The following is a 23,162-nucleotide window of genomic DNA, read 5'->3' on the forward strand; positions in this document are numbered from 1 at the left end:
GGGCGCGAACCGATCGGTAGATGACCCCCGAGTGGGGTCACAACCGCCGATCAGCCGCCGGCATCCGCGGCCCCATACGCCGGCAGTCTGGTTCGGAGCGAGAATCGCCTTAACATGCCAGCTATGTGTCAATATTCATATTTCCAGGCTTTGTATCATGTGAATATCATATACAGTGTATTTTCTCACGCACATAAAATACATACCAACCTAAATCTTGATTCTATGTAAACATTAAGTCTCCCCCCATGTCTTATAGGTCCCGAACGCGAACGAGATCAGTGTCCTAGGTCCAGAGCGCCTTGATTTCAGGCGAGTTCTTAGTCCTTCACCACAATCTGTTCAGATTGAACCGTCCTCACAGTTTCAAACTCGATTGCCTGGCCCTCTTCAGGAGTGGTAGCCCGTTTGCCGCGATTTTGGGCCATCTCTTGACCCATAGCAGACTGGATGTGGTTCGTCATGTATGCCGTGGGGTCTTCGATAAACAAAGAGCAGATCAAGGCAATGACGCTGAAGGGAATCGTAATGTAGAAGACAATCTTCAAAGCATGGCCTGCGCCCTCTCGTACGGCCTCTCTCAGAGCATCTTGAATCTCTGGAGTGATACCCGGAACATTAATCAATGCTTGAGGGTTGCCCAAGTTAAACTCGATTGCCGCAGGAATGATAGTACCAAGGTCAGATGGATTCAATCCGTTGCTAATGGCCGCATTGGCGATTTCTTCCCCAGCGAATTCGCGGAACTTTTCTTGAAAGATTGTGTTGAAGATGGCGTTGCCGACGGCGCCACCTCCTGATCTGAAGGTACCCAACAAGCCCATTGCCACTCCCAGATTTGAGTGCGGAACGTGAAGGCTAGCAACAGCATAAGACAAGATAGTGACCCAGACGAACATGGGTACACCAAAAGCAGGGACGAAAGCATATGCAAACTTGTGGTTCGGGTAAACAGTCGCAGCACTAGCGCCGATGAACAGTGCCTGGAATGCCATGCCGATGACAAGCTGCCACTTGATGTAGCCAACTTTGTGGGCGATGAGGGGTGCAAGGACACCAGTGAAGCCAATCATCAAGGTGTTGGGCAGTGATAGCGCACCGATCTCAATGCCATCCGTCGTAAACATGTAAAGGAATCCTTGAGGTAGGAGGGCTGACATGGAGTTGAAGTTCATACCCGAGACGAAGAGGACAACAAGGAGGACGGAGTAACGACGGAACATGACAAAGAGCTTCAACGGAAACATCGGATGAGCAGCAACCTTGAAGTCGTACGCAAAGCCGACGGCTAAGACCGCGAAGCCAATGACAATGGGTGCGATGGCGCCGGCGCTATTCCAAGGGTAGGCCGGGGTGCCACCCCATGTCAGGCCGATGAGAGCAATGGCCAGACCGGCCGTGAACAGGAACAGACCGATCCAGTCTACATCCCTGAGTTGCTGCATGCGAGTCTTGTCAAAGTCGCCCCGGGGCCGCGGGGTTGGGTGGTAGGAAAACCAAGTGCCGACGATGGAAATGACCTCAATGATGATGCTTAGGCCGAATATCCATCTCCACGAAGCGTACTTGAAGAATGCATTGCCGAGTAGGACGGAGAGGATGCCCCTGTGAATTCTAAATGTCAGCTACCTTGGCTCTTTCTCGGCAGACGAACACCCCAGGTTTTGATCGATTAGTCGAAGTGCGGGGGTTCCCCACGTTCAGATCTGTGGAGGAGGTGCGGTCGGCAGGGCGCCTGGAGTCGGCACCCAGATATATGTGCCGAGGTTTTGGGGTAAGAAAGAAAGTTCCTTGACTCGGGGAGGCGTTCGAACCATGCGACACGGAACACGGGAAAAGAAAGGTCAGATGCTCAGATGTTCAGACTTACCAGGGAACAGCGATGCCAGATTCCAAGATTCCAAGACCAAGAGAACGCCACTTGTTAGGCAACATCTCCGGAACACCTGCGTAGGAGACGAAAACAAAGCCGGTCCCGATGCCGATGAGCGTCTCGGCGGCAATGAGCGTTCCTATATTCTGCGCGGCCACCGCGGCGATGGAGCCGATGACAACTGTGACTTGGCCACCAATGACCAACATTCTCCGGCCGAAAACATCGCTGAGAGGTCCCGCGAGGGAGAAGGAGCATGCTGTCGAGAGAGACCATGCTCCTACAAGCCAAGCCAACTGGTCCTGCCCACCGAGCTCTGTAGCAATTTGCACGACGACGGCGGCAACCGTGAGGAACGCAAGTCCGACACATGGACCGAAGGATAGAGCCATAGACTATGTATGTCAGCCAAAATTCACCAGAGAAGCTGCAGAGACGCAATGATCTTACAAAAATTGCAATCCATGTTTTGATGCCAACTTTCGCTTCGGACGGGTTATCCTCTAGCGCTGCGCGGTGAGGATCCTCTTCAAACTCGATGACAGCTTTGGCCTCCTGGGCCATCCGTATCTTCATCTCTCGGTCTCGGCCCATGTTGGATGATTCGTTATAAGACATTTTGAAGTTGCGCAAAGAGACTCAACTCTTGAAAATAATGAGAAAAACCGGCTTGACTCTGTTCAATAGTAGTTCAGAAACGTGTCGGTTGAAATATTAAAGGTTCATCTCGAAGAAGCCGCGACATGGCACGGGCTATTCATATACAGATTTGGATTCAGAGTATCCGAGCTTTGGTCCGAGCGGGGGAACACTTCAGAAGCTTAACAACAAGCAGCAATGCTGATTGAACTTTTGAAGAGACGTCGCCGTGTGATTGGAGTAACGTCGAGTGTGCCATCGAGAAGGGTACGGGACCGGGCTTGATCCCCTTATTTCGATGCAACCTGGCGGGGGTTAAGCTGTTATTGATTAGCGCGACGACGTCGATGTGGGAGGGGAGGGGTCGGCAGATACGACTACTGCAAAACCTCGACTGTTACATGAAAACCTTCTTACAATAAGGTTTCTTGTCGGGGACGGCAGCCGCTCTCGTTAATTGATAGTTTCACTGGGTTTCTTGGTTCGGCTGGAAATGGGATCGCATGGCCTGTATGGTGTTCCATTGGACGATGCTGCGTTGACAGTCGTCCGCTTTTGATCAAATTCACCATGAAAGTTGGATAGAATTCGACTTCTATGGGCTGTGCCATCCCGTCTCTCCCGAGGTGCAGATTGCGTATGTGCCAGATAAGTGATTAGTTATCGCTGTCTACATCGTATCGCTGATGTAAGACGGGAAGTTCTACCAACCACAGACAAGAAAGGTCGCTTCTGCTGACTGAATCAGTCTTTTGTATGCTAACGGCAACCTGATCTATGCGAACGGGCTAGGAATTCTTGGAGACAATCTTGTACAGTCTTCTAACATACTTGTCTTTCGGCAAGGATTTGGCGAAGATCCAGCTGACAGCCGTTGCTGTAAGAAAGTGGACACCTTAGCTCAAAGAGATCTTACTGGGACCAGCCTTGCTGGGACTCCAACTAGTTTGGCGGTGCAACTAGTATCGGTCACCAGTACGTTTCAATGAGAATGCGATCTCGGCTTCAAAACTGCCGGGTGCTAAGAAGGCCAAGTCGGCGGAGCTAGAGGTTTGCCAGGAATTGACTTCCGTTGCCAACAACGCATCGAGCAGCTTCATATATTCCAAAAGTCACGCTCTATGACATAGGTTCCTCGACTAAAAAAGGCGCCGGAGGTCCTCGGCAGATCTGTCTTTAGCTGGCATGTCTGACCACCTCCTTGGCAAACTTGATGACTGCAAGCACCATGAGCTCGCGTTGTCAGAAATCGAAGTGAATGGAGTGACAGAGGCAGTGATGCAATTACCTCTTCGTAGATGCCAATAATGTTATCGGCTGCAGTACTATGGATAGTTGTTGTCGCAGGGGTGGCTGTCCGATTAGGTAGTGCCAGGTGTCCCAGCACATCAGAGCAGCCCCCCAGTTTTGTGGGAGTCTACACGTGTTCTACTGAAGCTTTTTTCTATAGACACAAAGGAACTGGTCAAATCATATCAAATAGCATTCATATCAATGCATGCCTTTCGTGTGTAACAAAGGACTCTTGCACTCGAATACGACTACAGGATATTGATAGAGAAGATGACGGAGAAGATGTGACATGTACTTATTTGCCTATGACGATCTTGAGCCAGACCGAAGAATATAAAACATCATCATATTTTACAAGATCATCAATTAAAGCACCTGGCTATGGTGATGGTGGAAAAGAAAGGGGAATGCAGCTTGTATTGTGTATTCTCCCACAAATGCGTTGCGACTAAGGTATGCAACGTTAATATTATCGGGCATGCAGTATGGTGGGGCTGTAAGACGGTCATTGTTATGGCAAGAGAGGAAAGCTGAGGAAGCGACTCCTCGATGGCCAAGAGGGGGTACTTAATTGCAAAAGGGAGCGAGAATTTCAACATTGGCCTCAGTTTTCGACGGGATGCTTTGAGGTACGCCGGGAGCAGATCCAGCGCTGAGTGCGGCGAGGGTGAGTTAATTCCAGCCAAGCCTTTCTTTTTTGTGATATAAACATGTTCACCCCAAAAGATACTTGTCCATACACTTTTGTTTGGCTGACTGAGGGTGTACCTCCCGGTGAACCTTTGTTCGGCATCCGGTGATTCACGGCGGTGGAGCAAATTCCTCCCGGTCTCCGGCCCCACTGCACGATCTCGCCCCGCCGGCCGGCCAGGTACCTCGCGCCTTCCTGGTCAGGTGACAGGGCATTTAGTCAAGTGGTAAAGCTAAGCCATGAAGAATTGTATCTTTATTCATATTATTGTAGGGGTCCGAGGTTCGAGACTACTTCTTGTACAACCTTTTTGTTTTTTTCTAGAGGGAGAAATTAAGGTGCTGCAATCCGAGTCTTCGACTTGCCTCCGGGGCCGACCCCGAATGATACGCCGATTATGTAATGGCCACTTCTACTCATTGAAGTCAACGTAACTCCTCTGCTTCTTCTTGCCAGCAGATCTTGATGGTATAGATACAGCTGCCAATGCCTTCGGTGGGCCCTGGAGAACAGGAGGGCATACCGATCTTTTCTGCCCTTCCAGTTCGACCGCCTGGATGAAGGTCGTAGCCAATGCATCGTCCTTCATGATCTTTGATGAGGTTGCCAGATATACCTGCTTGAATTTGCGCCACAGCTTCGCCTCAGTAGTGTGCGAGTCTTCCTCCACTGTTGGCCTGGGATAATACGGATCATTATCCCAGAACCCTCTGACTGCCTTTTCTACTCCTTTGTTGTCCATTGTGATTTCTCCAATCTGATTGAAGTCTAGAAGCCATACCTCCACGGCCTTTTGCTGAGATTCAGCTCCTTCGCTAGGTTCCCGGGTGGTCTTGACTGATGCCCATTCCGCAGTTCGAGTTCTTGGTTTTGGCGATGAGGCGAGGACGAACTCGACGTCGAATGCATCGTGCTTGGTTTCCCAGTGCATGACTGCCAAGGCTTCTGCCATGGGTGCCACATATTGAAGTGGATCGAGGTTGAGAATCTCCATCTTGTCCAAGGTCAATTCGAAGTTGCGCAGCTCGAAACCCCCCTCGACTCTGGTATTCTGTCGACGCCGGCCCAGGTACAATCGAGCAAGGCAGTTGTTGTTTCTTCGATTAAAACGAGCTGCTACTCTCTGCTCCTCAGGACAGAAAACTTCGATGAGGGCTCTGCGAACCTCCAGAGGTAGTGCTGGGATTCTCTCAGATACGAGGACCGCCATATTCCTGCTGATGAGGGTTCGATCGTCTGGTAGCTTGCCCGACTCCCTGTGTTCATTATACCACTGGCCAAGATGTTCAGGTATGACGAACTCAGCTGGACGAGGGATGCAGACTTGTACCCCCATGTGGAGGCCGGCGGCATAGACTTTCCGATGCGCGACATAGTCGACCAGTAGTTCTGGAAAATTTCTCAGCTCTTTTGCCTGTTTGATGACTTGACCGGTGCTCCCAAAGTCATATATGGTGGCGCAAAATCCTTCGCCGATGTGTTCAAGTTCTGCGGTTCGTCGCTCAGTAATCTGCCCTTCTTGCAGTCTCAGAAGTGAATCGGAATCCAGTTGTGTTGAAAGTGACAGGTATGAAGACAGCGTCTCAACTGCTTCTTGAGTTTTGGTGTGACTGGCATGTGTCCGATCATCTTTGCTCTTTGTCGGGCTATCCATGATGGAATGGTGGATCAGATCAAAGTGAACTCAGGACAGAGATGGCTAATTTTGGGGGTTGTAGGGTAAGGTAATTAATGGAGCTGATGGGATTGACCTGCCAGATAATTAATTGAGAAGGGAGCACTTATATACATATGCTTGATAGACTCGGAGATAGAAACACGTAGCATCAAGGACGTGGCGGTTGCAATCCTATGGTAGCCTCAAACCTTGTTGCAAAGCCCAACATCAAGGTTCTCAAGCAAATGTTCCAGGTATCCTTAGTTGTTCATAAGACAGAAATTCAAGGTCTCAAGACATAGTCTCAACTGCAAGACTGGTCACTGCCGCCTTCAATGTCGAAATGGGACGCACGCATGGTTCCGTGTCCTGTCGACTTGAGACCTTTCGTAACCCATGATGAAATGTTGTATAGACACCTTATGAATATTGAGGCCATAACATTGTTCTGAATACTACGAGAAATTCGCCTGTAAGATGATTGCAGCTCGTACGTGGTCTCTCTTAGTTGAGGACGACCGTCTGGAGTTTGGGAAACTCCTCCGGCCGTGCGGATGTTCGGCCGGTGAGTCACCCCGTTTGCTCCACACCCCGGGTCCGGACCAATCTGCACTCGAAACGGCAGGAGCGGCCAACCAAAAAGTGATTGGCGCGATAATCCTCCGCGACACTAAGCATTTTGGTCGCGCGTAAGCCTCATGCTTTACATAAAGCCCCAACATCAGCACGCGTTAAAAGCCCCGAGAGTCCTCAACAAGAAGCTCCCAGGTTGCGTCTTGTTCGATCAGGACAGTGCCGCTCTTATCTCGATGGCGCCAGAATCGTCAATGCACATCCGGCCAGCGACCACGATAGACGCAGATGCCATCGCCGCCGTACATTATGCAGCCTTAGAGCAGTTTCACGACTTCTATGGAGCTTTCTTCGAGCGCCATCCGAGGGAGATCCTCCCACTTTCAACGCGACTCGCTTTGAAGAATCCCAAAAACCACTTCCTGGTTGTTGTCGCACCCGACACAGATGCCGTCGTGGGTTTCATCAGATACCACGTCGTCGATGCGACAGAGCCGCCCGCTGCAACCACGCTGGAGAAGCCCACGGAAAGTGCGGATACAGAACCCACCGCGCCGTCCATTTTCGCAATCAAACCTCACATGAAAGATTTGTGGGAGCGCTTCGGCCACCCAAGAGAGGAAGAGATGGATGAATGTTACGAAAGGGCAGTAGATGGACGGAAACATAATTGTAAGCACTCCGGAATGAGCACCGGCCAGGATATGATCCGGCCGCCAACATATTGTTGACGAGAGTACCGAGGGTTCTGACATCGCTACCAGATGTGAAAAACATAATGGTTGACCCTCATCATCAAAGAAAGGGCATTGGAGCAAAGTTGCTCCAGTCAGTCATCGACATCAGTGATGCTGAGAAGATTCCGACTTTCCTTGTTGCTTCGGCTGAAGGATATGGACTATACAAGAAATTGGGGTTTGAGGACCTTGGAACCTGGACCATCGATAACGACTACTGGTCTAAGGAAATCATTCGACATGAGGGCGAGCTTGGAATCATGGGCAATGAGGGCTTGGCGCAAACGTATCGTGGGACACATGAGGTGGAGAAGTACATGATGAGATGGATCATTGAGAAGCAATGATCCAGTAGCCCTCTCCGCCACCTTTATAAGGTTAGAACGCGAACCAAGTATAGATTGGCGCTAATCTGAGTGTTGAGACTAGCAAGCAAGTAATACTGTCGCCAGAGAATGTAATCACAATTGGTACTTAGTATGATCATGGCAATCTTTGCCCAGGATTGTGAAAGATGCACAGCTTATCTACCACCGGGCTTTCCGCCGATTAGAAGGACTGTGTGCTGTTGGCTTCTCGCCTTTAAAGGTATTTAGTCTTGCCTTTGAATAAGCTAGCATTACCTTCGCTAGGTTGGTTGCGCTGCTGAAATGTTTGTAGCTGGAGGCGGTCCGCCTCCTCTGCTTGGCGAAGACCTAGATGCTTGCAAGAACAATCTATGAGCTCTAGATGGCAGGTGATGACCACCAATATCGAGTAACAATCTGTGATGCACACCGAATCCGTCCCGCTATTTCCATCATCACGTTCGACTCCCGGAAATGTCCCGGGACATGAAAGTGGTCCTTGCGGGCCATCTGACTCAATAGGCGAATTGGACTTCCACATTCCGGCGACAGTAAGGTGAGAAAATCACGGCTCAAGAGGCTAAGGGCATGGTATTATGGTGTAATCAACATAAAATAAGATCTGCAGAGGGATATTACGCCAGAATGAGGGTGCCTACACGATCTAAACTCGAGTTGGAGCCGGTAGCGACGGCCTTTACGGGAATCCGAGACCTCCGCTTCTAAACCCACCTTGAGTAGGGTATTCCACACGTTGTGACTCTCACGCAGCGATTTCCCCCCTGTTTCACTTGTCAACACGTTCGTTGTGAATATAGGCACTGTATGTGTATTGTTACAATAACTACAGAGCTCGGATAATTGAACTTTATTCACTTAGATGAAGGGCAAGGCTTAGCGACACGGGTTCGCCCCGCGATCATTTCCATGATTCGATCTATTGCCAGGATCAGCCCTCTCGGTCGGAGTGCACTCGCCGTATTGCGGCCATACTTACTAAAAAGCAAATGGCGGGGAAAGTACGCACTGAAGAAGTCCCACACACATAGGCCTGGCCGAACCATCGCAAATACATGGAGAGACCCGTTACTCCAGCCCCACCAGTGCGATTCGTGCCTCCCGGAATACCCTACCGCCTCGACTAGAAGCGGTAGTGAGAAGGAGCTATCCGTACTCCGTACTCCGTACATCATTCAGTATGCTTCCTCCGTGAAACTAGGATATGAGGCTCATAAGTTATACTTTCTGATTCTCGTGATGACTTAGATTGCTACTCCTCTTGGCATTCCGAGGTCGCCTTGGACTCTTCTACTCACGTCCAAGTACACATATTTAAGAGGACACTTACTCCCATTGAAGGACCTCTTCTACATCAGCTCATTATCAGAAATCATCCAATTACATCACGGTCATTATCGCAATCATGCAGTTCCTCAACGCAGTCCTCGTCTTTGCCTCGCTCGCAGTTGCTGCTCCCGCCGTGGATGTGGCCGCCGCCCCTATTGAGGCGAGAGCGGCTCCTAGCCCGTGCTACTCGAACCAGAAGTTGACCTGGAACACGGGCCAAATCCCCGGAAGCGGTGGATGGATTGTACGCACGGCTTCCAGTCCCCTATAGGAGCTAGCATACAGGCCCTGTACTAATGACTCAATTATTCCAGTGCTACGAAACCCCCTCCGGCCCCTGCACCAAGTACTCGTGGAAGACTGACCTTCCCTACTACAGCGTAAGAATAATCTCATTTTTGTAACTTATCGTAACGGCCGCTAACTTTGGACGCTTCTTAGTGCACCTAAGCTGATTGCCCAGTACCTTCTGTGGCGAAATGGATGGTCAACCCTAGATCCTCTGATTGCATCTTGAGTTCGTAAATACTAGATACCAACTGGTGCGCAGATTCCACTTTAGGTGTCTTGCCGCGTTCACTATATTGTACAATTATTTTCAGGGGAGCCACGATGGATGGCGTAGAGATGTCCTCCCCGTGTAGCATTTTATAAGCGATATATTCATCTATTATCCCACGGTGCAGTACTTCTCACAGACTCATTTAGTCATTAGAAACATCTCAAAAGTACAAGAGCATAGTCATAGGAGCTACGTTTCGCTACCTAAGTTAATAAGCATCGACGAGTACATGTATTGCTCCATTGGGTTGAGCCCCCTGAAACATACTGGTAGCAAGCTTACGAACTGATCTTTGTCTCTTGTTAAGAAGGCCACAGCGCGCCGCAATCTTCGGGGGCAGGTAGATATAGGAGGCTATCAGGGCGCATCGGGTACGCGGGGCCCACCCCGCGCACGCGCAGCCCTAGCCCCGCTAGTACGTACGTAACTCGCAAACGGGCTATAAAATCATAAAAGGTAAAGTTTAGTATTAATAATAATAAGGACCTAATTATAAACTCGCAGGCTATTCGCTTATTATTTTATATAATTAAATATTAATAAACTAAACTTTTTATTAACCCCTTAATAAATTAATAAATAATATATTAATAAATACTTATTATACGAACTATAATAACTTAATTACCTTACTTTTAAAAAATAATAAGTTTTAGGTACTTATAATATAAAAAGTTTATAAAAATAATTATAAAAACTTTTTAATTAGTAACGACGCGCTAAGTATTAAAGAGCGCGAGTTATTAAAAAAAAATTAGAAATATAAATTTATATTATTAAGGTTAAATAATATATTTATTAATAATACATAGAGCTAAAACGTTTATAATAAAAAGAAAATAGAATAAGTATTTTATTTAAAGAGCAAGGACCTTACAAAAATTTACTATATATTATAATAAATAAATAAATAAAATAAATAAAATAAGTAAGGGGTTACTAAGTAGCATAAAAATAATACAAGTAGTTATTTAAATTTATTATATTATTAATATTAACCCTATTTATAATAAAAAGGGCTAAGGAATTAAAATTATTTTTATATAATTACCGCTAATACCTAACTATATAATAAAAAAGCTACTTAATAATAATATTAAAATAATAATAACTTCGTACTTTTTTAAAAATAAACTAAAACTACTTAAGTATACTATATAAAAATAAGAGAAATAAGACTTATAATATATAACTATATTATTATAAAAAGATTTAAAATATACTTATATAACTAATTAATAAACCTAAGTAGCCATATTAATAACGAGCTTATAGCTTAAAAGCTATATTAAAAAATAATAAAATAATTAACTATTTCGTAATAGCTTATAATAAATTAAAAGAGCTATTTTTAATTAAATAAAAAATAATATATTATAAACTTACTTAATAAACTAAAATACGAAGTACGTATAGTTATAATAATATAGAGCTAATTACTAAGTATATAATAAAAATTAATATTAATAACGAGGTATATTAAATACGTATTAGAGCTAGGCTATTATAAAACTAATATAAAAATTTAATAAAAAGCTAGCTAATATAAATAATAAATATAAAAATACTAAGCTTATTAATAAAAATATATAAATAATACTTAAAAATAATAATAATAACGAGAAAGTAAGGGAGAAGAATAATAACTAAGCTATAAAAAAAAATAGGACCTAAAGTAGTTTTATATTATTATAATTATAATAAGGAAAGGTATAAAAAGCGGACTACCTAAAGCTTTAAAAGAGCTAAGGAGCTACTATATATATAAAAAGTTGGGGTATATATATAAAAAGTTGGGGTACTTTATTACGTAATACTCTAAAACTAAATATAAATCCTATAATAAAAAGGGCTATGTTATTTAGAATTATTATTAATAAAATTACGAACTAAGAGTAATAACTATAATAAACATAATACCCGTATTAATAATATAAAAAAAAAAATAATAAGACTACTAGCTAGAGATTTTACTAAAATTATATATAAATAATTAATAATAAAACTAGAATAGCTTAATAAATTATAAATCGGACTTAATATAATTAATATTAACTACGTTATAACTAACTTATAATAATTATAAATTTATTTAATAAAGTTATTAAAGGATATAATAAAGAGACCTTAATAATAAAAAGGAGCTATTACTTATAGATCTAAGTAAAGGATAATATAAAAATAATAAAGTAGCTATATTACTTTATAATTATAAATACGGAGTTATTAATACTAATATTAAAAATACCTAGTTAGAGAATATTAACCTAGTTATATATTAAAAAGAAAATATAGTGCTACTTAATATTTAAGTGTTATATTAGCTTAATAATAATAAAAAGTAAATTAGCCTCTAAGTAGCCTTAATTACGTACGCTATATACGTAACGCTTATAGCTAAGGATAATATAAAAAGTATTATAATAATAAGCCCGTTACTTATATTAAATATAAAGGACGTATATATTATAATAGGAGTAAGTAATATAAATAATAAAAATATAAGGATAAATTAGTAAGAGGTATATAAGGATATTAAAAAGTTTTTAAAAAAAAGTTATAAAACTCTTAACTTAATTAATTTACGATATATAATTATTTTTAAAAATAATATTAAAGTATTATAAGGACTTATTTACTTATAGGACTTATTTACTTATTATTAAAGAGGAGCTAGAGGTTTTAAAAACTATTTTATAAAAATAAAAATAAAGGGATAAATTTAGTAATTAACGAGCTTAGTAGGGGCCCTGATTTTATTTATATTAAAAAAAGGAAAGTTATAACTTTATATTAATTATAAAGCGCTTAATAAAATAATATATAAAATAAAACGTTACTATTACTAATTAAAGAAACTAGATAGATTATTAATTACTAAAATTTTTATAAAGCTAAATATTAAGAACGTATATTATTAAATATATATTAAAAGGGCGATAAATAAAAATAGCTTTTATATATAATACGGGTATTTTAAGTATATAGTTATACTATTCGGGCTAGTTAACGCCCTAATAACTTTTAAGTATATATTTATAAAGCCCTAGTGGGCCTTATTAATATTACTTATATTATATACTTAAATAATATTCTAGTTTATAATATTAATATTAAAAGTACGAGTAATATATATATTAAATACTTAAAAATTATAATAATAGGGTTATACCTAAATAAAAGAAATATAAATTTTATAAAATAGAGGTAATATTCCTAAGCTATATAATTTTTATAAAGGGGTAAGTATAAAAAGAGTATAGTAATAATAATAAAGTAGCGCTACTTAATAATATTAAAAATATTTAAATATTCTTAGGTTTTATAAGGTTTTATTATTAGTTCGTTAAGAACTATTTAAAAATAGCTTTATTACTTATAAATAATTTAAAGAATAAAAAAGGGTAATATATAGCTTAATAATACTATAATATAAGTATTTAAATAGCTACGAAACGTATTTATATAAATACTTATATTACGATATTTTAACCTATTACTATTTATAGTATTATATATAGATATATTAAAATTCGTAATAAGGGCCGTATTATATTAATTATTCAAGGGCCGTTAGTACTTAATAACTTTTATTTAAAGAAATTAATAAAAGTAAAAATATAATATAAAATAAGTAATAATAAGCTACTTATTATTATTAATAGCTTATAATACTAATATTAATATATTAGCTTATTCTAGGTAATTATAATAGTTTAAATAGATTATTTTAATTTATAATTCTTAAATATAAAAAGTAGCTTAACTCGTAATAGCTATACTAATTTAATAACTTAATTATGTTTAATATTAAAATTAAATTTAAACTAAGTATATAGAACTTAGTAAATAGATTATTTAAAAACTGGATTATTAAGGAGGGAGGTAAGTAATAATATAGCTGAGAAGTTAGTAAATAAAATATAAAAATATTTTAATAATATAGTTAAGGATAGGGCTTATTATTAATAATAATAGTTATTTATAGCTCAAAGTATATTATTATACTAAAAAGTAGCTAAAAATTAAAGGGGTAAGTACTTAACTTAAGCTTATAAAAGAAATAACTAAGTATTATATAATAAGAATTTATAATAAGAACGTAACAGAGTAATTTTATAATTATTTAAGTTTATTACTAAGGGTATAATTTATAAGTTATATACTTTATAAGAGGGCACTAAGGGTACTTAATTAAAATAATAAATAAGCTATACTTATTTATAATAAACTAGCTATTAAGTTTATAATAAAAGATATTTTTATAATAAACTTTAAATAAATTAAAAAAGGTAAACCTATATATATTAAAAAGTAATAATAAGAAAAGAGCTTAAATTATTAAGTTTAAAAATAATAGACTATTTAAAAAAGGGCTATAGTATATATATTATAAAAGAGAGGATAAAAAAATTATTAATAATTATAATATAATAATAGCGGGCTACTTAAGTATATTTAAAACGTTAAAGCTAATATAACGAGACTATTTTTAGTTTTAAAAATAAAATAAAATATAAAAATATATATAAATAGCTATACTATATATTAAAAAAAAGGTATATTACTACTTATTTTATAGCTTACTCGCTTTATTACTAATATTAATGTACTTATATAGTAAAATATTTTTAAACTTTATTACGAGCTTATTAAAGTTAATATTTTTAATAAATAAAAAGTATATAACGTAATCTTAGTAATAATAAATCAGTATATAAAATATAATACTTATATTATAATAATTACAAAGCTTATAGCGGGTTAATAAACTTATTATTTAAATAAATCTTTTTATTTATAGCTTAGCTAAGGGTTATTTTAAATAAGGGCTCCTTCTTTATAAATAAGTTCTAGGAATATCTCTATTACTTATTAATAACTAAAAAATAACTAAGTACGGTTTTTATTTATAAACAGATAACTAAATAGAATAATAAAACTAATATATAAAGTACTATTTATACTATTTTTATATAAAAACTAAGTAAATTAAGTATAATAGCTATACTTCGCATAGTTCGTATATAATAATATATATTACCTCTATTAATATATTACTAAATAAAATACTTTTGGTACGATTTATTATTACTAAGCTACTTATTATTTATAAAGATAATAAAGATAATAAACCTCTTAACTAAAATAAAAATAAAGTATTTATAACGTTAATAAAATAAAATAATACTATTATTAAAAAGCGTAATTATACTAATTAATATAGTATAATAAAAAGATAAATAAAAGTTTATAATAAAGAGCTAGGTATTATTATTAAATAAGTATATTTAGTAAGCAATGAGTTATAAACTAACGAATAAGTAACGAATAAGTAACTAAGACTTTTTATATTTATAAAGTTATAAATAATTACGGGCTTATATACTAATTAAAAATACCTAATTATTATAAGGTTTATAATATATTCCCTATCTCTTTATTAAAGCCTTACGTATAATAAAAAAAGAAGTACTAAAATAATCCCTAATTAGTAAAATAAAAAGCAAACTATTATATAAAGTTAAAGAAATTATTAGTTATAAAAAGCTTAAAAAAATAATACTTAATTTAATAATAAGAATATAATAATAAAAAAATACTTAAGAGCTACAATACTATATTAAGAATAATATACTTATAAAAATTATAAAAATAAAATAAAATAAAAAAGAATATTAAGGGCTAAGCCCTAACTATATATATAAATATAAAAATAATACTAAGGGTATATAATAAGTACCCCCTAGCTATATTAATAATAAATATATAAAGAAAAATCTAAACTAAGTAAAAGCATAGTAATAAAGCGGTATATAAATAAAAACTAACTAAATTAAAAACGTAAATATTACTTAATAAGTATATTATTAGGTACTTAGAGGCGCAGCATAGTTATTAAGAGGTTATATAAAATTAATACTCTTAATATAAATAAGAAGTATAGACGGTACCCTCGGTAAATAAATTAAGGGTTATTATTAATAATAATAATATTATTAATAAGCTAAATATAAAAATTAATAAAAAGTAATAAAAAGGCTATATAAGGTATATAAAAGAGCGGTTTATATAAAGGATATTTATAAAAGCTTTAAAAATATAAGTAATATGCTTAAAAACGCTAATAATATATAATAAATAAACTAAGTTAACTATTTAAATATAAAAGCAGCGGGTATTAATAAGAACGCTAAGAGGTAACTTAAAAATAGTATTATTAATAATAATACCTAAATTATAAATAAGTAATATAATAAAAATAAACTACTAAATAGTAGGCGCGGCATAGTACTAATAAGGGCCATGAGAATTATAAATAAAAAGTAGTATTTTTAATAAAAAAATTTAGTACGTACTTAGTAAAGTTACGAATAAGTTAATAAATATGCTCTTATAAATAAAATAAAGAATTAGTATTATTTATAAAAGCTTAAAAAAATATATAATAACTTATTAATATAATATTACTAGGGTAGTACGTAGGTTATAATAATAATAATTAGAATATAATAAGCTAGGATAATAAAATTAAAAATCTAAAATATAAAATAAGTTAACTAAAATAAAAAAAAATAATAAAAAGTAATATATAAGCTAAAAACTTACTAAGCTTTAATAAGAATAATTAAAATAAGTATATAAAAATATTAATAACTAGTACTTAAAAATATATATAATTAATAAAAATAATAGTAATAAGAGAGTAATTAGTAAGCAGTAAGTTTATAATATACTAAGCTAATTATAATAAAGCTTAACGTTATAAACCTTAGTTAAGTAGCGTATATACATAAAATAAAAATATTATATAAATTATTAAATAGAAGGTTAAAAACTTAATTAATTAATAACGAGAATGCTAAAAACGAATAGCTTATATATACTAATTATATAAGTTATAAAATACATTTTTTTAGCTTTTAATAATTAGGTATTACTAGCCTTATTAATTTAATTATATTTTACGAAGACCAAGGGGTTATATTAATAAATTTATAATAAAATTAATAATAAATAAATTAATTACGTATAACGCGTATAAATAATAAATAAAAAGCTTATTAAAAGTAGTATATAAAAATAAAGACTTTTTTTTTAAAAATTATTATTATATTAATAATCAGCGTTAGTATATAAAAAAAGGTAATAAATAAAAACTAAATATATAATAATTAATAAGTTAAAAAAAAAAAAAAATAAGTAGTATTAAATAAAAAATATTTATAATTAATTCGGGCCCTTAAAAAATAGGGTAACGGACTGGGTAATTATTAAAAATTATATAAAAATATAAAAAAGGCCATTAAAATAAAGTAACGGCCTTATAATAATAAAAAAAAAGAGCTTAAAAAGGTCCTATTTAAATATAAAAAAAAAAGAGTAGGCCCGGGGCCTAGTTTTAAAAAAAAGGGGTACTATATTAAAGTATATTAAGTACGTAGGGCCTACCCCGCGTATATATAGCCTTAGCCTTATTAATACGTATATAATTTATAAACGGGCTATAAAATCATAGGAGGTAAAGTTTAATATTAGTAATAATAAGGACCTAATTATAGACTCGCGGGCTATTCGCCTATCACTCCGTACAATCGAGCATTAACAGAGGCTAACAAGTATCGCCGCATCGCACATCGCACGAAGCAGACTGCGCCGGATCAGGCCTGGGCACGATGACGGTACCGGAAGTCTCAGATAATGCTTTACAGACCGAGCACTTCTGTCGACTTCTAGGATAACTATCAGAAAGTGAACTTCTCTTAGTCACTATTAGACATCCGCGGACGATGCTTGTGTCGACTCCGTGCATATCGGAGTTTCCTGGACAATCGCGCGACGTAGAAAGGCTACATTTCGGTTGCATCTTGCTCCCAAATTGATGAAGCAATATTCAAGCTCATGTCGAACCTTCAGCATGGCAACCCCACGAGGGATATTTCCAGTCCCTGAAAGCGTCCACCAAGAGATAAAGTTGATTCATGATACCTAATATTAAACATCTAGCTCAATGCATAGTATTGGTAGAGACGACAGAAGAATGTCAGGATTGTAAATAGCTGGGGGTTGGCAAGATCTTCATTATGGCCGCCGCAATCTGACTCAACAACCAAGAGATTTGTCCACCTTACTGTTGCAGACGCTAACGTACTTTAGATAGTGAAGATGGCAGATGTCTTTGTACGATGGCAGTAATTCGAAACTGGCCCGGGCAACGGATGCACCCAGTTAAGGTAGGCTAGAGTGCGGATAGCTCCGTCCCTGTCCTCATTCTGGACACCTTGTCAGGGCTTACCCCTCCAAGACTGGGCCCATGATCCGGACCTAAAGACTGTCGCCGTCGCTGTGACCCGGTAGTCGGTGATAACCACCATGGAGATAACGAAATCCGCGTTTCTCATCAGATATGGATTCTTAGTCTACTGGGTCGATAAAGATCAGGCGGCTGAGAGTCATTGCTATAAGATGAGCCTTCTATATGTCATGACTTTGAAACCTCCCTACTCGTCTTTCTTACAGCTAACTTTACACCGACCCTGAACTATCACAAAACCATGGTACATGTGCTTCTTACCGGTGGTAGCGGCTTCATAGCTATGCACATAATCAAGGTGCTACTGGAGCAAGGGTAGACTCTCTTCCAGGCACTCGAGCGATAGGTCAGCCCTCACTGACATACGGCTAGCCACTCAGTAATCACAACTGTGCGAAGCCAGGCCAAGGCAGATATAATCAGTCAATCGTTCTCTGGATATTCGCCCGATAAGTTAGGCTTTGTCTTCGTTCCCGACGTTGGACAACTTGGGGCCTTTGACGAGGCCGTCCGGTCTGATCCCCCTTTCGACGCAGTCATACACACTGCGAGCCCCGTTACATACGAAGTCAAAAACATCCAGGCAGACTTGATCGACCCAGCTGTTAATGGGACCACCAATATTCTTCAAGCTATCAAGGCGGGGGCTCCGACGGTCAAGCGAGTGGTGCGGACCAACTCTTATTCAGGCACGTTGCAATATCGGCTGATTCGTTCCAGGTGATTACGGGGTCCTTTGTCTCTATGTTGGATATGTCAAAGGGTCTTTGGCCCGGCCATACATATGATGAGATAGACTGGAACCCCATCACGGCCGAGGAGGCACTGGCGAACCCGGTTAGCGGCTACGCAGGTAAGCGATTTCCGACCTAGAGCTTACAGCCCGCACATATACCCCTAACGAGATGCCGCAGCAAGCAAAACATTTGCAGAGAAGGCAGCGTGGAATTTTCAGAGTGAAGAGTCTCCGGGCTTCACGCTGTCCGTCATTTTGCCCCCTCTTGTTTTCGGTCCAGTGCTGCAACGTCTGAACAATTTGGACTCCCTTAACGAGTCAAACCAAATTATCAGAAGCTTTTTCAACGGATCGATGGACGCCGAAATACCCGCTGTCGAGGTCTAGTTTCTCATATTGCCCTAATTCACCAAGAAGTATGCTCATGTTTACTAGTATCCCGTTTTTGCCGACGTCCGTGATATAGCTTTGGCCCACGTACGGGCCATGGAAGAGCCCGAGGCCGGGAACAAACGCTTCTTCGTCGCCAACGGCCACTATTCGAACCGTGATATCATCGGCATAATTCGCAAAAGATCTGCCAAATACCGTCACAGCCTGCCATCGGAAAATTTGCCGGGTGGTAGTAAGTACTATGAGAATACAGGCTCCGTAATAATCACAACTACTGACAACAGCATAGAATTGCCAGAAGACGTGTTTTCTATCAACACCCAACGTTCGGTGAACATCTTGGGAATGGAATATAGGACGTTGGAGGACTGTATTGCCGACACTGTCGAATCATTCGCGGCGGTAGAGTCGTGAAACATCTACTGGGCAAGGGCCGAAGAGCACAAACACACGTGGGAAAAGCTGTACGAGCTGAGCACAGGATGCTATGAGACCGACCATAAGCTTCCAGGGTCATAGTCGACTTGATAATGTGAAATTTAGATCAGCAGTGTACTTTGAGAATTTAGGCCGCCGCCATGTCTACTTCAAGCTTATTCAACTACAACGTTCAAACTGTTTCCAACAACACCCAAATGTGGAAGGTGAATCAATATAATTCGATTGCTCATTCGAAAGGGAGAAATCCATGGCAAGAGCAGGAAATCTCAACAACCTACGAAAGCCGTTCGACAACGTACGTCATGGATGTGAGTCAGTCGATAGCACGCAGGTCCCCAGCAAAGACCGTAGGTTCTGTCTACAGCTTTGCTGATGATTTAATACCGAACCCGAAAGTAAAGCAACCACTTCTGAAGTTAAACTCACTGATCGCGTCTGTCATATGCTCAGTCTATCAGATGATCCATGCATTATGTACTCTTTGACTGCAGCACACGCGATGCGGATTCCTCCGAAGCTACTCTTCTAGAACTCAATCAAAAATGATGGAAACAAAATAATCAACATCGCGTGAAGTTTCAATCCGGGCAACATGGGTTGATTGCAGCGTCGCTCGTGCATTTTGCTAAAAAGAGGCTCTCGCTGTTTTCTGCCTCCACGTTGCAAGCTGCCCTGATTCATTCGTGTTCTCGGGCCGAACCGTGCAGATTGACAAACACTCAAGTCGGGGGACTGAACGGGGATGAATTGCAAACACACATAGCGTCATGTACACATGGCTCGATTTACAGGCCATCAAGCACCTTGCATAGTGCTCGTGTGATCCCATTCGCTCTTATCCAGATCATCTCGTATGGCGAAACTTGAGCGCATGCGACTATGTCTGTGAGCTATCAGTGAGCACCATCTACCTATTCGGCTTCCTGCCGACTATTAGGACACCAAAAGGTCAGGTTTGTGAAGGTATGAAAACTTAGGTAAGATTTCTATGGCTAGTGCCTCACCTCAGTTGTCCCGAGGGGGCCTCTCAAAGGCATTTGTCCGGTACCACGAAGCTCGGATCATCCTCAGTTAGAACGATGAACAGACATACTTTCCCAATGAAAGAGGTAGTCTCCCTCCAACCAGGCAATAAAGAACCCACGCAACGGGCTAGACACAAATGTACGATTCCCAACCCCCATGGTAATGCTTCCAGCTCGGTCAATGCTCCGCCCCTAGTCATCTGGATGGTAGGATTTGGTGGCCTGTAGGAACTAAGATAAGGTCAAAATGACACGAGAAAGGTTTTCGCGGCCCTCAGTTGCAAGCTCTTTGATAATCAATTGACATTCTTCGAAATGAAAGAGTCAAACCTTGCGGTCAAGTCGGGAAGCCTTCCCCGATGTCTTGGCTCAGGAGATGGCTTCAATGGTGGCTCGGACACCACGGCGCTCCCGAACAACTCGGAAGAGACCGTTGCCGTTGGAAAATCTCATTTGAATTTGCAAACTTTGATCTGAACACAACGTAAGCCGACTCATTTTCAACGGCGGCAGCACGCAAGGTATCGGCCGAGATTAATTAGCGGGAAGACTGTGCACGTCTCGACGGAAGGTGCTCTGCAAGATGGATTAAACATGCATAGAACTATGCATGGAAGCTCATGTAGGGCGGCTCCAACGTGAGCTTACGACGTCACTCGGGCTCTCGCGGGGACATGTACATCAACTCATGATGGCGATTGAAAGCTCCCTGTGCGGCGTGCTCGTGTTCGCCGAATATTCTTACCATATTTCGGATCAGAGAAGCTTTTCATACCGCGCGGACGGGCGGCGAGTACACCTGTGATAGAAAACCGGTCTGTCAAGTGACGTTGAGACTGGACGAACGGCTTTTAATTTCCAACTGTCCGTGATCGTAGAACTCAGAGCTGTGGCCCCAGCGTCCAGTCTCGCAAAGAGGTAATTGACTGTCACGCTATGGGCTGCCTATGAACACTGGTCTTCGAAGAGAACCGCTCAGCTCAGCAACGGCCCTCACGGAGAAGCCGGGTCCAAGTGACCGTGAGCCTTGGAAGTTTGTCGAGTTCGCGAACCATTATACGGAGGCTCCGTGGGGCGGCCGGTGCTCGCTGATTGAGTTCCTCAGCCGGTTGGACCGCCGACAACCTTTGAGAGGCATGTTGAGACGACTGATTCTGTCGTCACGGCCGTTGCTATGCCCGTTGTAGCTGCCACAGAGTCGTAATTTGTATGCTACCTCGTCGTATAGCATCTGGGAAGGATTTCTATAAGATCTAGGCGAGCTTCCACCTCAATTTAGTTCCTTTTTCCTCATCATCCAACACACTTCACACCCCAGCCTCTCTTGAACAACCATCTTCAATTTCTCACATCGACTGCGAGATACTTCAAGATGAAGTTCCTCAACGCTCTTCTCACATTGTCGGCCCTGGCGGTCAGCATCGACGCCCTTCCGGTTTCTGTAACCAAAGAAGAAGATGCCCAGACTTTCCAGTAAGTATATCACTCCAACATTTGTTCTGTATCTTTTTACTAACAATAAGTCAGTGACATGTCTCTGCATGACACCAGCATCATAGCCCGCCAGGCCCAGCCTCCTCAGCCTCCTCCATCGGCCTTGATTCCCGACGCAACACCTGAAGACGACATGGATGAATTCGAAGAGGTAGAGGAAGTCGACGACGTCACGAATCCAGGAGAGGTCGAAGCCGAGGGCAAGAAAAAGAAGAAGAAGAAGAAGAAGGGCAAGAAGAAGGGCAAGAAGGAGAAGAAGCCCGAGAAGCCGGACGCCATCCCGGCTGCTGGAGCTCAACCGCCCGCTGCTGGTGCTCAACCTGTGCCCGCAGCTGGCGCCCAGCCTATCCCCGCTGCCGATGCCGCTCCGGCCGCTGCCCCAGCCAAGACACCAGCTCCCGGAGCACCTGCAGCCGATGCTCCACCACCTGCCCCGGCGCCGGCGGCTCCTCGCTCGGTTGCCAAGGCATTCAAGGCCTAGTCGCATTTCATTCTTGAGAAGATTCAGTTAGTTTGAGTTTCAAGAACTGGTGCTATACTGGAGGATATGGGTGCCGATAGTTGCTGGATTCAACATTAGGGCTTCCTGGTAGAGGGTTTTGGGCGGTTTTTTTCTCTAGTCATGTCATGCTGTTTGACACCGGATTGTCGTTTAATAATTGTACAAAAGTTCCTTCTCTCAAAGTTCAGCTTGTCTCACAGTCGTCAACTATTAGCGGCCTCACAACTCTACTAGTGCATGTGAACTTTGCAATGGAAGAATCATCACAAGCGAATGGCCATCGGACATGTGAGCACTTCTCTGAAGGCTTTGGAACTCGAGGGCAAAGTTCTGTTTTGATAAAGACTTGTTACAAATTTCAAACCTGGCTAGTGATAACAGGCTCGAAGTGCAAGTTGTTTCCAAAGTCATTTCGAAAGTCCTTTTTAGGAATCTGGAAACAACTGATTAACAATTGAACTGGTGTAATTGTTTCATGATCGCGCTCAGTAAAATTAAAGACTGCCAAAGTCAAACCGTGCGTTGACGATGTTACTCT

General features: G+C 40.0%; 6 protein-coding genes across 6 annotated transcripts; 4 read left to right on the forward strand and 2 right to left on the reverse strand.

The window, feature by feature from the left end:
• Positions 1-320: 320 nt before the first annotated feature.
• HER10_EVM0003475 (major facilitator superfamily transporter) lies at positions 321-2,491 on the reverse strand (the record flags this gene model as incomplete). The annotated part of the gene is made up of 3 exons (XM_035473150.1): positions 321-1,605; positions 1,871-2,268; positions 2,324-2,491. 3 exons carry the CDS (start codon positions 2,489-2,491, stop codon positions 321-323), a joined length of 1,851 nt encoding a protein of 616 aa, XP_035332392.1.
• A 2,417-nt stretch (positions 2,492-4,908) lies between these two features.
• On the reverse strand, positions 4,909-6,150 carry HER10_EVM0005461 (uncharacterized protein; the record flags this gene model as incomplete). Its single annotated transcript, XM_035475077.1, has 1 exon — positions 4,909-6,150. One exon carries the CDS (start codon positions 6,148-6,150, stop codon positions 4,909-4,911), a length of 1,242 nt encoding a protein of 413 aa, XP_035332627.1.
• A 722-nt stretch (positions 6,151-6,872) lies between these two features.
• On the forward strand, positions 6,873-7,895 carry HER10_EVM0007979 (uncharacterized protein). Its single transcript, XM_035477517.1, has 2 exons — positions 6,873-7,398; positions 7,491-7,895. The coding sequence occupies exons 1-2, from the start codon at positions 6,963-6,965 to the stop codon at positions 7,808-7,810; spliced, it is 756 nt and encodes a 251-aa protein (XP_035332947.1). The 5' UTR covers positions 6,873-6,962; the 3' UTR covers positions 7,811-7,895.
• Positions 7,896-9,233: 1,338 nt separating this feature from the next.
• On the forward strand, positions 9,234-9,607 carry HER10_EVM0007733 (uncharacterized protein; the record flags this gene model as incomplete). Its single annotated transcript, XM_035477278.1, has 3 exons — positions 9,234-9,401; positions 9,472-9,537; positions 9,599-9,607. The coding sequence occupies 3 exons, from the start codon at positions 9,234-9,236 to the stop codon at positions 9,605-9,607; spliced, it is 243 nt and encodes an 80-aa protein (XP_035332918.1).
• An 8,667-nt stretch (positions 9,608-18,274) lies between these two features.
• On the forward strand, positions 18,275-19,576 carry HER10_EVM0007323 (NAD dependent epimerase/dehydratase; the record flags this gene model as incomplete). Its single annotated transcript, XM_035476882.1, has 6 exons — positions 18,275-18,348; positions 18,406-18,700; positions 18,754-18,886; positions 18,948-19,150; positions 19,205-19,394; positions 19,452-19,576. The coding sequence occupies 6 exons, from the start codon at positions 18,275-18,277 to the stop codon at positions 19,574-19,576; spliced, it is 1,020 nt and encodes a 339-aa protein (XP_035332861.1).
• Positions 19,577-22,000: 2,424 nt separating this feature from the next.
• On the forward strand, positions 22,001-22,603 carry HER10_EVM0009066 (uncharacterized protein; the record flags this gene model as incomplete). The annotated part of the gene is made up of 2 exons (XM_035478565.1): positions 22,001-22,101; positions 22,156-22,603. 2 exons carry the CDS (start codon positions 22,001-22,003, stop codon positions 22,601-22,603), a joined length of 549 nt encoding a protein of 182 aa, XP_035333070.1.
• Between the last annotated feature and the right edge of the window lie 559 nt (positions 22,604-23,162).

This window comes from Colletotrichum scovillei (assembly GCF_011075155.1).
Source record: "Colletotrichum scovillei strain TJNH1 chromosome Unknown Contig00006, whole genome shotgun sequence".
NCBI lineage: Eukaryota > Fungi > Ascomycota > Sordariomycetes > Glomerellales > Glomerellaceae > Colletotrichum > Colletotrichum scovillei.